We start from the raw sequence: 15,551 nt of genomic DNA, 5'->3' as shown, positions 1-15,551 counted from the left end.
CCTGGGCGACAGAGCGAGACTCCATCTCAAAAAAAAAAAAAAAAAAAAAAAAAGCTAGTGATTCCACATCTTCAAATCAAATTTCAGCCGAGTGTTTACTGGGCCAGGAAGGCAGGGGTCAGCTTGCTGACAGACTCGACCTGCCAGCCCGCAGCCTGCACATTTCTGTGGCCACATCCTGGCAACTAGCCAGTCACACACCTCGGCAGGAGATGGCCCCTCCTCCCTGGCTTGAGGAAGCAGGAAAAGGTACCCGTGAGACAGCCAGCAGTTCTGCAGTGGCGGTGGCCGGCTAGGATGGGCTCTCTCTGGGGTCTGGCTCTGCCCCTTTTCTTATTCTGCTGGGAGGTTGCGGTGTCTGAGATCTCTGCAGGTAAGGAGGCCAGAGGGGCTGGTGGGCCTCTCCCCTCATGGGGCTCTGGGAGTGAATTTCAGTGTGGACAAGGGCAGGCTCTCTTGGGTTGATGACAAGGAACCACAGTGCTACCTGTGAAGTGCCATCGTTGATGATAAACAGTGTGTGGATGACGGTGTGTCAGTGTAAGCCTGCCTGGCGCTGCCATGGTGAGAGGTGGCTGAGAGTCTGCCTTTATGAACGTGGAGAGTGAGTGGGGCGGGGAGGTGGGTGCAGGGAGGTGCCAGCTGGCGATCATTGTGCAGAAAGCTGAAGAATGTGGCTCAACAAGATTTGGACTCCTCCAAGTTTATTACCTGGCATGGATTTCCTTCAAAATACAGATTCCGAGTGAAAAGTCCGACTACCACAAACTTCTTGGGAAGGGTGGATGCTGAGAGGCAGGGCTTTTGTGAAAGACGGGAACGAACCCTGACCTGTCGCTAATAGGAGCTGTGCCAAACTCATCACATACGTTAAAAAAGGGGGGATTTATTTTATTTTATTTTATTTTATTTTATTATTTTAGAGCAGTTCTAGGTTTGCTCTAAACCTTGAGTGGAGAGGCCAGGTGCAGTGGCTCACACCTGTAATCCCAGCATTTTGGGAGGCCAAGGCGGGTGGATCACCTGAGGTCAGGAGTTTGAGACCAGCCTGACCAACATGGAGAAACCCCGTCTCTACTAAAAATACAAAATTAGTGGGATGTGGTAGCAGCTGCCTGTAATCCCAGCTACTCAGGAGGCTGAGGTAGGAGAATTGCTTGAACCTGGGAGGTGGAGGTTGCAGTGAGCCAAGATCACGCCACTGCACTCCAGCCCACTGCACTGGGCAACAGAGTGAAACTGTTTAAAAAAAAAAAAAAAACTTGAGCGGAGAGTATCGAGTTCCCATCCCCACCACGTACAGCCTCTGCCATCGACATCCCCCACCAGAGCAGCACGTCTGTTAGGACTGAGGAACCTACTTTGATGCATCATGATCGTATAGTATATTTTTAACCCTCACAATGGCCCTACAAGATGACCCTGTTCTGACCACCCCCGACCTCCACTGCTTTAAGGATGAGGCCACTGTGCTTCTGGGGATCCAGTGACGACTCCTCGGAGCCAGGCTCTGACTCCACACAGGCCTGAGCGCTGCACGCCGCGGCCTCCTGCCTGTGCTCACCTGGTGTGCACACGTCCCGTTAGCTCCACCTTACAGATGCGGAAATGCAGGCGTGGAGCTGAGAGACTTGGCCAGGGTCACAGGACAGAGAGCAGGTTCTCCAGCTCAGGGTCCCCAGTCCACCTGCTTTCCTCTCCACCAGATTGGAAGATGGTACCAGGAGAGCCACAGTGTTCCAGAACTACTGAGGGGCTGGGCCGGGCTTTGCTGTATTTGAGAAGACCCCCTGGACCCAAAAGGCTGTGGGCTTGGGGAGCAGGAGGAGGTTTCACAGCAAAAATGACACCCCAGGGCTCCTGGAAAAGCTGGAAAATGTGCCAGGGGAAGTCAGGCTCCAAGGGCACCACTCTGGGCTTCTAGCTGTGTGGGCTGGACCAAGAAGGCTCAGAGAAATGATCTCAGGCCTTGAAGTGGGGAGAAGAAACTGTATTATGAAGGCAGAGGAACAGTTCCTGCAAAGTGAGATTTGTGTGTGCAGCTGGGCTGCACGGGACCAGTGGTGACAGCGGGTGCCCAGGACTCGTCACACTGCCTGGGGGTGCAGCCCGTACTCCTCACTATAGTCACATCGACTGTGCGTGCTTTCAGGTGGCTGGGGAGAGGACTCCATGGCGGGGGGATGCTTACCTTTTGGGCTTTGGAATATAAGGGTTTTCCCTTTCACCTTCTCCGCTGGTCCTCACCACCTTGGCAAGGCAGGTATTGTGACCCTGTTTTCTCAGGTGAGGACACAGAGGCTGGGAGGGGTCTAGAGACTGGCCGGGCTAGTAGGAGGCCGAGTCATCCGGCCCCAGAGCCAGCAGTGGGCAGCACAGCGGCAGCTGCAACCAAGGACCTGCCTCGTCATTCCCTGAGGTCCACAGGACAACCAGCGGGGACCTGGGGCCCCATCCTGACGCCCTGGGGAGAGGTTCTAGGCCTCTTTGGGGGTCTATGGGCTACTTTTGGACCAGTGGAGCTGGGTAAAGACCATCTCAAACCATGTGCCAGGGGAGGTCAGACTCCAAGAGTGCCACCTTTGTGCTCCTAGCTGTGTGGGCTGGACCAAGAAGGCTCAGAGAAATGAGGGGGTTTGTATTTGATCCTTTTCCTTCCACGACTGGGATTACTACGTAAAACACAGGGAATCCAGTTACATTTGAATTTCAGGTAACAATTTTTTTTTTTTTTTTAGTGTAAGTATGTAACCAATATTGCATGAGAAATATGCTAAAAAGTTATTCAGATAAACTTGCATTTATCTGAAATGCAAGTTCAAATTTAACTGAGTACCCTATATTTTTATTTGCTAAATCTAGAAACCCTCTCCAAGAGGCTCCTTGGCCTACTCACAGGAGAGCCCGATCTCCCTCTAGACAGGAGAGGCACCCCCCCTTTCTCAGGCCAGAAAAGATCTTGCAGTAAACTACTCAACAGGCTGGGGCAGGAGGATCACTTGAGCCCAGGAATTCAAGACCTGCCTGGGCAACAGAGCAAGATCCTGTCACTGGGGAAAATATCCTACTGTGGCCTCCCTCGGGGCCCCCCCGTTCCTCCCACCTCCGGGCCAGTCAAGGGAACAGGCCTCTGCTCTAGGCAGAAGTGCCACAGCCGCTCTCTGAAAGGCTAGGTTTTACCTGAGCTGGCTCCCTATGTCCTGTGGAAAATGCCTGGCCACTGTTTCTGTGGTTCCCGGGCTCCAACCCTGCAGTTCTCAGCCTCATTCAGGAGGGGCCTTGGCAGGGTGGGGCGCCCTGTTTCCCTTGCCAGAGCCCCAAGGACTCTGCCGGCCCCCTCACTTTGGCAGCAGCACTGCCCACCCTGTCTTTGGAGGTTCCTCCCTTCGGTCCACCCAGCTACCCCGAAAGGCCTGTCTCATCTTTGAAGGGTTTTGACTTCCGTGGGGAAGTATGTGTTGGATGAGAAAAGTGGCCGGGGAAGGGGACACAGGTTCAGAAAGCTCTGCAAGTCCTGGACGCTGCTCTGCCTTCTTGGCTCACCCTGGAAGGTGGACGCTGGCCCCACTCATCCCCTGTTAAAGACGCAGGCCGAGAGCCAGCAGATCCCGTGGCTTGCTGGCCCCTAGTGAGTGGTCAGGGCTTCAGAGGACACCAGTCATGGCAACCCCAGCTCTGTGGCTGCCACACGGGCCTGGGCTTCCCAGGACTGCCTCCTTCTTGTTCGCTTATGTAGATGAAAAAGGAGGTAACAGCACTTCCCCTCCCCACCCTCCTCCCAGAAGTGCCCACGGTGTAAACGAAATCGCTCGTGTGAAATCCACTGGAACCCAGGCTCACCAAGTCAATCTTAACCAACACAGGCCCCGGCAGCCACAGAGCAGATGCTGCGATGACAATGGACGACACAGAAGTGCCCACTATGATTCCAGCACCAGGCCACGCCGCTCTGGAAACTCAAACTCTGAGTGCTGAGACCTCCTGTAGGTCCTCAACCCCAGCCGGCCCCATTCCAGAAGCAGAGACCAGAACTTCCACAGAAACACCTCCCGACCGCACGGTGCTGATCGCCACCTCTGCGGGGACATCCGCCGCCACTGGCAGCCCCGAGGGACCTGGAATGACCACAGCTGAGACCGTCACAGGCAGTGATCCCAAGGAAGCCGTCTTTGACACCCTTCGCACCGATGATAGCTCTGAAGAGGCAAAGACACGCACAATGGACATATTGACATTGGCTCACACCTCCACAGAAGCTAAGGGCCTGGCCTCAGACAGCAGCACCTCTTCCGATGGCCCCCATCCAGCCATCACCCCCTCATGGTCCCCGGGATCTGACGTCACTCTCCTCACTGAAGCCATGGTGACCGTCACCCACATCGAGGTTATCAATTGCAGCATCACAGAAACAGAAACGACGACTTCCAGCATCCCTGGGGCCTCAGACACAGATCACATCCCCACGGAAGGGATGAAGGCCTCGCCCACCTCCAATCCACCAGCTCTGCCTGACTCCACTGAGGCAAAACCACACAGCACCGAGGCCACAGCCTCTGCCGAGACCCTGTCCACAGCCGGCACCACAGAGTCAACCGCACCTGATGCCACGGTTGGGACCCCACTCCCCACCAACAGCGCCACAGAAAGAGAAGTGACAGCACCCAGGGCCACGACCCTCAGTGGAACTCTGTCCACAGGTAGCGGGAATCCCCTGGAAGAAACCTCAGCCCTCTCTGTTGAGACACCAAGTTGCGTCAAAGTCTCAGGAGCAGCTCTCGTCCCCACAGAGGCCGGGTCAGCAGTGTGCAAAACAGCTTCCTTTGCTGGGGGCTCTGCTTCCTCCTGCAGCCCCTCAAAAACCACCATCAAGAACTTCACCCCTTCAGAGACACCGACTGCAGACGTCACAACCAAGGGGCCCTTCCCCACCAGCAGGGACCCTCTTCCTTCTGTCCCTCCGACTACAGCCAACAGCAGCCGAGGGACGAACAGCACCTTAGCCAAGACCACAGCCTCAGCGAAGACCCCAATGAAGCCCCCAACAGCCACGCCCACCGCTGCTCGGACGAGGCCGACCACAGACGTGAGTGCAGGTAAGTGGCTCCTGCTGGTGATCTTTGGGGATTTGGGATGCGGAGTTTCCAGGACGTCTCCGCGCTTGAGGAGTGGAGAGGAAGGAAGGATCTGGAGCCTATTTGGAGCCTGCCCCTGATGTTGCCACTTCGTGATCTTCTAGTGGTTCTTGGTGAAATCGGGAAAAGGCAGATGGAGGGTTGTGTATGGAAAGAGGTGGAGATGGAAGTCTGGAAAAATGGTTTTCAGTCTCAGCTCTGCCTCTAACAACCCGAGTGACCTTGGGCAAGTCCCTCTCCCTCTCCGGGCCTCAGTTTCCCCACCTGTAGTTTTTGGCTCTGTCTCTAACAACACAAGTGACCTTGGGCAAGTCCCTCTCCCTCTCCGAGCCTCAGTTTCCCCACCTGTAGTTGGAGAGGGTTGGGATGGGCACCGAAGTCCTGTCCAGCTCTGACCTTCTATGAAGTTCACTGTTGAGCAGCTCTGGAAGCTTCTATTCCAGCCATAGCCGCACAGAGGAGCAGCATGCAGGCATCAGGCCCAAGCTGCTGCCCTCTGACGGGCTGGGACCCCATGAAAGTGGGGCCTGCTGGATGCATTTCCTGGGATTTATGCCATAGATAGTAACTTAAAATAAATGAATACAGGCCGGGAGCGGTGGCTCACGCCTGTAACGCCAGCACTTTGGGAGGTGGAGGAGGGTAAATCACCTGAGGTTAGGAGTTTAAGACCAGCCTGGCCAACATAGTGAAACCCCGTCTCTACTAAAAATTTGAAAATGAACGGGGCGTGGTGGTGCACGCCTGTAATACCAGCTACTCAGGAGGCTGAGGCAGGAGAATCACTTGAACCCGGGAGGTGGAGGTTGAAGTGAGCCGAGATCACGCCGCTGCACTCCAGCCTGGGTGATGAGAGTGAAACTCCATCTCAAAAATAAACAAACAAACAAACAAATAAATACAGCAAAGGGTTGGGAGTTTAAAGCTACATCCCTGAGGCAACAAACAGGGACTTCTCAGGGGAGAGTCCAATGTCAGAGGCTGCTTGGTCAGTCCAGCTTCTGGCCAGCCTGTAGCCTCCACCTCCACTTCCTGTCGCTCTCCCCTTGGGCCTCATCTCTGTGTGTCCACAGCTTGCTCCCACCTTTCTGGGGGAGGTGGGAATACAAACATTAATCACAGTCACTCAATAAATAAAGATATTATTGAATACCTTTTGTATTGTAGGCAGGGGTGATATAAACATGTTTCACATCCAGTAAGCGTTGGCCCCCGCTGAACGTTCTCTCTGATGCCAGGCAGTGTGATGCCAGGCAGTGCCACCAGCTTCGTGTATGTTATCTCCTCTATTTAACCTTCAAAACAGCCTTAGAAGGTGGGTAACATGACCCCATCTGACAGGGTTAAAGATGGTAGCTAAACTGCCCTGGAAAGAAAAATACCTTTCTTTATTATTGGTTGATTAGCATAAAAAGGTACATCATAAAATGTCTTCCTCCCCGGCTGTACCCCCAGCCAGTTCTCTCCACACGTGTAACCTGTGGGATTGTTTCTTTTCTTTTTTTGAGACAGAGTTTTGCTCTTGTTGCCCAGGCTGGAGAGCAATGGTGCGATCTCAGTTCACCGCAATCTCTGCCTCCCGGGTTCAAGTGATTCTCCTGCCTCAGCCTCCCAAGTAGCTGGAATTACAGGCGTGCCACCATACTGGCTAATTTTTGTATGTTTAGTGGAGATGGGGTTTCACCATGTTGGCCAGGCTGGTCTTGAACTCCTGACCTCAGGTGATCCGCCCGCCTCAGGCTCCCAAAGTGCTGGGATTACAGGCATGAGCCACCGCGCCCAAGCTTATTGCTTTAGTTTTACTGACCAGTGAATAAAATTGTGTTTATAGTGGTTTGAACACTTACTGTGAGATCTGCGCTCTGAGGTGCTGCGATACAGTGTCACCCACGGAGCGGCACAGCAGGTCGCTGGAACTCACTCATCTTACATAGCTGAAATGTCAGCTCCTCCCTGCTTCCCTGTCCTTCAGAAAGCTATTCTTTCTTCGTTCTGTTTTGTTTTACCATCACTTGTTTAGCCAGTTCTGCATGGATGAACTCTTAGGTCGTTTCTAGGATTTCATTAAGACAAACAGCGCTGCAGTAAACAGGACCTTTTTTTTTTTTTTTTTGAGATGGAGTCTCACTCTGTCACCCAGGCTGGAGTGCAGTGGCGTGATCTCGACTCACTGCAACCTCCACCTCCAGGGCTCAGATGATCCTCCCACTTCAGCCTCCTGAGTAGCTGGAATGACAGGCGTGAGCCACCACGTCCAGCTGATTTTTGTATTTTTAGTAGAGACAGGGTTTCACCATGCTGGCCAGGCTGGTCTCGAACTCCTGACCTCAGGTGATCCACCTGCCTCGCCCTCCCAAAGTGCTGGGATTACAGGCGTGAGCCACCACACCCAGCCCTGATTTTCATCTTACTGTTCTCCATTTGCAGGTGAAAATGTAGGTTTCCTCCTCCTGCGGCTGAGTGTGGCCTCCCCGGAAGACCTCACTGACCCCAGAGTGGCAGAGAGGCTGATGCAGCAGGTGAGTGGACACTTTCTGGGCCAGGGGAGTAGAGGAAGGCGTGAGGTTTGCAGGGGCTGCCGGGAAGACCCACAGGACACAGAAGAGCAGCTACCGCACTTGGAAGGGAGTCTCGTTTCTTACAGAGAATTGGGAGCTGAATCGGAGGATCTCTGCCTGGCTTTGCTTCTGCCTGCCTTCTCTGAGTTCTTCGTTTCCTTCTCTGCAATGTAAACACATGACTGCCCCAACCCGCACTTTCTTCTGGTCCTTGGAAGCTTGGCCCTGGCCCCTGAGGAGAAGGTCGGTGATATTGATGGGAGAGTAGGCAGGACTCTTGGCTGTAAGTGGCAGAAACCCAAGTCAGAGCAGTTTATGAAAAAAAAAAAAAAGGCAAGGTCTAAGAAACCTAGAAGCATCTCCTGAGCTTCAGTATGGCTGGATCCGGCAACTCAAACGCGATCACGGGGATTTTCTCTTTCTCTCCCTGTCTTAGCTCAACTCCCTTCATTCTTCAGAGTCTTTCTTCATATGTATGAAAAGGCAGCCTTGTTAGCCATAGATTCACAAGGCACTTCCCTCTCCCCAACTTTTCTTTTCTTCTCTCTCTCTTTTTTTTCTTGAGATGAAGTCTCGCTCTGTCGCCGAGGCTGGAGTGCAGTGGTGTGACCTCGGCTCACTGCAAGCTCTGCCTCCCGGGTTCACGCCATTTTCCTGCCTCAGCCTCCCCGAGTAGCTGGGACTACAGGCGCCGCCACCACGCCTGGCTAATTTTTTTGTATTTTTTTAGTAGAGATGGGGTTTCACCATGTTAGCCAGGATGGTCTCAATCTCCTGACCTCATGATCTGCCCATCTCGGCCTCCCAAAGTGCTGGGATTACAGGCGTGAGCCACTGCGCCTGGGCCCCTGTCCCCAAATTTTCATGTCATCCAGGGAAGGGCAGGTCTCCGTGGCCTGCAAGGGCCACCACGACTGACAACCCAATCAGGATCCCATAGAGGAAGGATGAGCCCCGAGAAAACAGGGAGGCTAGGCAGAAAAACCCCAGAGATGTACACTCTAGATGAGGACCAAGATTGGGAGGCATTTGTACAAGTTGGGAAAATTCTCCTGAAGCCCACTGGACAGAACTTCCGATGGTGAAATTCCGGGGCCAGCACTCTCGGGGATGCGGATGGTGTGGCTGAAATCCCGGGACTGGGGCTCTCGGGGATGCGGATGCTGTGGCTTGTTGGAAGGTTAGGCTGGGTCAGCTCCATGCAGATTTCATGGGCCTGGCCTCGCTGAGGGGAGGATGGTTCTCCTGCTGTGCGGTGCAAAGTAGCAGGTGGGGCATGACGGGAAGTATCTAAGCTCTGCTCACAAACGTGACCAGTGAAAACAGGCCCGGTACACAGTCTAACGTGGATTGCCTCTTTGGCAGTGCCCTTGTCAGTACCCGAAGCTTGCATTTAGCACCTCTCACAGTCAATAGGTACCGTACCACTTAAAAGTGGCTCAGACTTATTGTCATCCCTTGCAAGGGTAAACCTGGCAGAGATGCTGGCTGGGGGTCTTATGCCAGGTGTAGAGTTCATAGCCGGGCTGGACAGGTGAAGTGATTGCCCTTTGCAGAGGGAAGCAAGATACGTCCGTGGAGAGTGGGATCCTTCGTTGCAGGCGAAAGAAAACCTCTGTCTGTCATAAGTAAAAGGGGGATTTGTTGGCAGGTCCCAGAGTGCATAGAATCAAAGCAATGCCAGGACAGCAGGCTCGGAACATAGGCAGGAGGACCCCCAGGGGAGTGCAGGGGCTCTGGGGCCAGACAGTGGGGTCACGCTGGCTGGGACACGGTCCCTCTTGCTGGTGAGTCACTACTGGACGCTGCCACAGCCGACGGCCGTCATGCGGCCTGCGCACACGTTCACACGGGTTCTCGCTGCCTTTTTGTCTTGCTGGACTTTTTGCTCCAGAGCCAAAGTCCTGAGTAGGAACATTTGATAGGCCGAGCTTAGCCCTTGTGCTCCCGTGAGTCCACAGCGTGCCAGGGGATGGGAAGAAGGGATATCTGCATCCTTGGAGTTCTCTTAGTGGCAGTGAGGCCCATCAAGACTCCCACCGCAAGGAGTTCCCTAAACATAGCACGGAGATTCGACCCCCGATGGCCAAATAAAGGACAAATGCCCCCCTCACGTGACAATCAAAGTAGCGAGTGTGAGTCCTTGTGGAAGAGGGAAGCCAGTTGTTTATGTTTTGTTTTGTTTTGTTTTCTGAGACTGTGTCTCACTCTGTTGCCCAGGCTGGAGTATAGTGGTGCGATCTCGGCTCACTGCAACTTCCACCTCCCAGGTTCAAGACATTCTCCTGCCTCCGCCTCCCGAGTAGCTGGGATTACAAACCTGCGCCAGCAAACCAGCTAATTTTTATATGTTTAGTAGAGACGGGGTTTCAGGTTTCACCATCTTGGCCAGGCTAGTCTCGAACTCTTGACCTTCTGATCCACCCACCTCAGCCTCCCAAAGTGCTGGGATTACAGGCGTGAGTCATTGCGCCTGGCTGGAAAGCCAGTTTTGTTTTTTTCTTTTTCTCTTTCTCTTTCTCTCTTTCTCTTTCTCTCTTTCTCTTTCTTTCTCTTTCTCTTTCTCTTCTTTTTCCTGAGACAGATTCTCGCTCTGTTGTCCAGAGTGCAATGGAGTGCAATGGCGCGATCTCGGCTCACTGCAACCTCTGCCTCCCAGGTTCAAGCAATTCTCCTGCCTCAGTCTCCCGAGTAGCTGGGATTACAGGTGCCCACCAGCACACCCGGCTGATTTTTGTGTTTTTAGTAGAGACGGGGTTTCTCCATGTTGATCAGGTTGGTCTTGAACTCCTGACATCAGGTGACCCATCCACCTCAGCTTCCCAAAGCACTGGGATTATTGGCGTGAGCCACCGCACCTAGCCAGGAAGCCAGTTTTGAATCTCAGGTCTGCGCTCCTAAACCGGAAATGATTTCAGGAATCGGAAAGAAACTGGGTGATCAGGAGCAGGTGGGGCAGCTGAGGCGCAGGCACCAGGCCCTGTAGGGTTGGGCGTCAGTTCTCGTCCGGGGACAGCCACGGTTTGGGCTCAGGAATTAGACAATGAGCTTCGGAACCAGCTAGATCTGGGCGTGAATTCTAGTCCCCAACTGTGTGGTCTTGGATAAGTTATTCTCTGCGACTTTGATCCCTTATAAAATGAGGATCGTAACACCTGCTTTATAAGGTTTCTGTGAGGTTTAGATGACATCATGTGTGTGAAGCACCAGCCTGTGTCCAGCACGTAAGGGGCCCAGGAAGGGTTGCCGTCCTCCACATGCGCTCTGCCCCACTGTCCCTTCCTGTCCTCTGCCTACGGTGAGCTCATGGGTCAGAGGGGCTGAAAGGACCACCTGGCTCCCTTGTTCTCCAGCTCCGCCAGGGACTCCACGCCCACGCGCCTCACTTCCAGGTCTCCTTGCTGCGCGTCAGGAGAGGCTAACAGACATCGGCTGCAGCCAGGCCTGTCCCGTACGCCAAAAGAAGGTGCTGCCCATGGCCTGGGCCCCCACCCACAGACTGCAGCTGCATTACTGTGCTGAGAGGTACCCAGAAGTTTCCTGTGAAGGGCAGCCGGTCCAAGCCCCTGACCCTAGATGTGGCAACAGGACCTCGCTCACGGCCACCGGAGCATATATGCAGGGAGGGGCTTCACCTGTTCCCAGAGGTGTCCTTGGACTCACCTTGGCACATGTTCTGTTTCAGTAAAGAGAGACCTGATCAGCCATCTGTGTGCTTCCATCCTGCATTAAAATTCACTCAGCGTGGTCCAGAGGTTGTCTATTGATCTGTATGCTTTCGCCGTTTTTACGGTAGAGGGCTTGTGGATATTCTCACTGCACCTCCTCCTTCCACTCCCCCAGGTCTTGGTTTGCACTTTGATGATAGCATTTACTGAGACGGGCCTGGAGCCTGTTGAACAGTGCGCTACGGCAGGGCAGGGGCCACCTTTGTTCATCTCAGTATCCCCTGAACCGGCAGAGCGTCTGGCCTGCGGTGGGATCACAGAGAATGTGGAATTGACCTAAATTTAAATTTCAAGTTCTGGACACAAGCCTCAATTATTCTTCTTATATGTTATAACTTACATGCTATTATTTTTAAAAAATTAATATGGTTTTTTATTAGAAAAGTAAAACTTGGCCAGGCACACTGGCTCATGCCTGTAATACCAGCACTTTGGGAGGCTGGAGTGGGTGGATCACTTGAGCTCAGGGGTTTGAGACTGGCCTGAACAACATGGCAAAGCCCTGTCTCTACGAAAAATACAAAAGTTAGCTGGGTGTAATTGTGGACACCTGTATTCCCAGGTACTTGTGAGGCTGAGGTGGGAGGATCACTTGAACCCTGGAGACGGAGGTTGCCGTCAGCTGAGATCATACCTCTGCACTCCAACCTGGGTGACAAGGTGAGACCCTGTCTCCAAAAAGTAAATGAATAAAAATAAATAAAATGAAAGTGGCTGGGTGCAGCGGCTTGTGCCTGTAATCCCAGCACTTTGGGAGGCCGAGGCAGGCAGATCACGAGGTCAGGAGTTTGAGACCAGCCTGGCCAGCATGGTGAAACCCTGTCTCTACAAAAAACACAGAAATTAGCTGGGTGTGGTGGCAGGTGCCTGTAATCCTAGCTACTCGGGAGGCTGAGGCAGGAGAATTGCTTGAACCTGAGAAGCAGAGGTTGCAGTGACCCAAGATCCCACTGCTACACTCCAGCCTGGGTGAAAGGGCAAGACTCTGTCTCATAAATAAATATATAAATAAATAAATTTAAAATAAAAGTAAAACTTGTTTATGATTTCAAAATTTTGAAAAATTCCAAAGACTAAGCAAAGTAAGAAGTGGGAAGAGGAGAAAGAAAACATGTCCTATAATCCCACCTCTTAGATACAACGATTTATTTTTAAAAATAGAGACAGGGTCTCACTCTCACTCAAACTGCAGTGCAGTGGTGCGACCATGGCTCACTGCAGCCTCAACCTCCCAGGCTCCAGTGATCCTCCCGTCTTAGCCTCCTGAGGAGCTGGGACCACAGATGTGCCACCACACCTGGCTAATTTTTGTACTTTTTTTGTAAAGAAGGGGCTTTACCATGTTGACCAGGTTGGTCTCGATCTCCTGAGCTCAAGCAATCCTCCTGTCTCAGACTCACAAAGTGCTGGGATTACAGGCATGAGCCCCTGTGCCCAGCCTTATATACAGATACAGCTATTATTATTAGTGTTTTTCTAAAATCAAAGTTCTGATCTCTTCGTCTGGACCTGCCCCACCTGCATCTTCCCCATCTCAGTTAATATCAATTGCATCCTTCAGTTGCTCAAGCCGAAATCCTCGGCACTGTTCTTTATTCCTCTGTCTCACATGTTGCACCAGGAAATTCTGCTGGCTCTACTGCCATCAAACTGTGCCCAGAATCTGGCCCCTCCTCAGCATCTCCAGTGCTACCAACAAGATGGTCCACGATGCCGTCATCTCTAACCTGCACTACTACAGGTCTTCCTGTTTCCAGCTCTGCCCCCACCCCAGTCTAGTTCCAATGTGTCAGCCAGGGCTGTCTTTTTACAACATAAGGCAGACCACACCACTTCTTTGCTCCAATCCTCCCATTTCACTCAGAAGAAAAGTAGAGTTCTGACAACGGCTGCAAAGCCATACAGGACCTGCGCCCCTCCCTGCCTCCTTAATTTGCACCACAGCCACACTGACATCTTTCTTGTCCCTTGAATGCACTGGGCCTGCTCTTGCCTTGGGACCTTTCTGTGCGTTGCTCAGTCTGCTCAGGAGCCTTCTCCTCTGCATATCCACTTGGCTAACCCTCTACCTCCACCTTCACGTCCCTTCTCAGCGAGGTCTGCCATGACCATGCTGCTTAAAAATTCAGTCTCCCCTTCTGTACTTTGATGTACTTTACAGTGCTGATCACAATTGAACATCATACATATTTTATTTGTTTTCTTTATTATCTGTGTCCCCCAACTAGAATGAAAGATTTTGCCCTTTACAGTTTCCCTAGTGCCAAGAACAGTACCTGGCACATGCCGGGGGCTCAGTAAACATTCGTTAGATGAATGAAGGAAACAAGGAGACAGCGTTGACATTGCTGTGAGCAAGGGGAGTGTGAGCGTTTGACGGATCCCTTCCATTTCTGGAGTGGGGCAGAATGAGTTTCATAAGGTAGCTTGGACAAAAATAATTCGCTCATCTTGGCAAATATGTTGAGCACCTGCCTCAGAAGATAGACTGAGCTACGTACCGTGGAGGATTCAAACCTGTCTCTTCTCCCAGGGATTGAAGTTAGACATGTACAGAAATAATAAATTGAAAGAACTTATTTATACCGCATATAGCAACAACGGGATGCACTTAAATATAGAGAACTCTTACAGAGTAAGAAAAAAAAAAAAAAAAAAAGGCAAATACACCAGTGGAAAAATGGATAAAGGGCAACAGGTAATTCACAAAAGAAGAAATACAAATGTCCTCTCCTCCCACCACCGCCCCCCCAGTGAAAAAGAACGTGTGATTTCACTAACAAAAACAGGTCCATTAATACAGTGAGAAATTGCTTGTTGCATGTCTGTACTGATCCGTACTGGGTGCTGGGCAAACAGGCAATTCTCAAACACTCCTAGGAGGAAAGAAATTGGCACAGCCTCTCTGGAGGACAATTTAACCGATTTATTTAAAGCCTGAAAAATGTACATACTTTAACTCAGCAGTTTCGTGACTGATTTATCTTAAGGAAGTAATTAAGAATCTGTGCCTAATTTTTATAACAACTAATAGATGAAAAAGACAAAATGAAACACAAATAACCTAAAATCTCCCCATGTAACAGTTTGCTTAAACACTGTAGTGTTATTTTTTGTAAGCTACAGAAGCGTTGTTTAAACATGTATTTATTAAGACGGAAAAAAGTTCACGAAATATTATTTTATCTTCTCTTATTTTCTAAAAATGGAACTAAAAGAAATTTTTTTTAACTCTAACCTTTTATACCATCTCCAGAGCCTTCCTCTCCCAAATCAAAGCTACTCCTATTCCTACCTCCGGGATGAAATCCCCACCTTGGTATGCAAGGGTCTTCATGATACGGCCTCAGCCAACTACCTTAGCTCCAGGTCGCGGCCCCATCTTCCATATCCTGTGCTCCTTGCACAGGGAGCAGCTCGCTAACCCCAGGCACACCTGCTTCCATCTGGAGTGTCTGCACATCATGATTCTTCCCCTGGTCCCTTTGCCTGGAAAACTCCTATTCATTCCTCAAAGCCCAGTTCAGGTGGCACCTCTCCATGACTTCGTCAGATTCCCTACAGAGGTGCTGATTTTCTGGTCTCTTTACTTGTGTTTCTGTTATAACACATAACATGCTGTACTATAATGTGCTTATTTTATTTACAAGTTTGTTACATTTTAGGTGCTCTAGGACAAGCAGCCGATAGTATTCACCTCTGTCATCACAGAAGCTAGCATGGAGCCCTCCACCTGAGGGCACTGATGTGTTTGCAGAGTGACTGGGACAATGGTGGGCCACATAAGCAGATGGCCCTGAAACTTTCAGTGGGCTCTGAAAGTTAAGAAAATGGCATTCGGTATTGAAGTCACACAAAATGTAAATTTAATGATATGATTGTTCTGAAGCTGCATTATAATTAGGCATGAATGGAGAGCAGTTGACAAAAATGACAATAACACCACTGTTATATAAACCCAATTCTTAAATAGTTGTTCTTCTCTTGCTTTGTACTTCCTCAAATTGGTGATACCTAATACAGGGGCTCATGTAATATTAATTAGTACATATGAGGACACACGTACACACATGTATGTACATGACATATATGTACATATAATGCTGATTATTATTTTTGGAAGTAAAAAAAGT

General features: G+C 51.1%; 1 protein-coding gene across 2 annotated transcripts; it reads left to right on the top strand.

The window, feature by feature from the left end:
- Nucleotides 1-244: 244 nt before the first annotated feature.
- MUC20 (mucin 20, cell surface associated) lies at nt 245-11,442 on the top strand. 2 transcript variants are annotated; one of them, XM_008009691.3, is made up of 4 exons: nt 245-373; nt 3,864-5,093; nt 7,560-7,651; nt 11,083-11,442. In XM_008009691.3, exons 1-4 carry the CDS (start codon nt 298-300, stop codon nt 11,110-11,112), a joined length of 1,428 nt encoding a protein of 475 aa, XP_008007882.3. In that variant the 5' UTR covers nt 245-297; the 3' UTR covers nt 11,113-11,442. The 2 variants fall into 2 exon arrangements, with proteins under 2 accessions (XP_008007882.3, XP_008007881.3); XM_008009690.3 differs by having other exon boundaries at nt 11,044-11,442.
- Nucleotides 11,443-15,551: the final 4,109 nt, after the last annotated feature.

The sequence above is a fragment of the Chlorocebus sabaeus genome, chromosome 15, assembly GCF_047675955.1.
Source record: "Chlorocebus sabaeus isolate Y175 chromosome 15, mChlSab1.0.hap1, whole genome shotgun sequence".
Classification (NCBI taxonomy): Eukaryota; Metazoa; Chordata; class Mammalia; order Primates; family Cercopithecidae; genus Chlorocebus; species Chlorocebus sabaeus.
The sequence above is the reverse complement of the archived record's forward strand: the minus strand, read 5'-3'. Positions and strand labels throughout refer to the sequence as shown.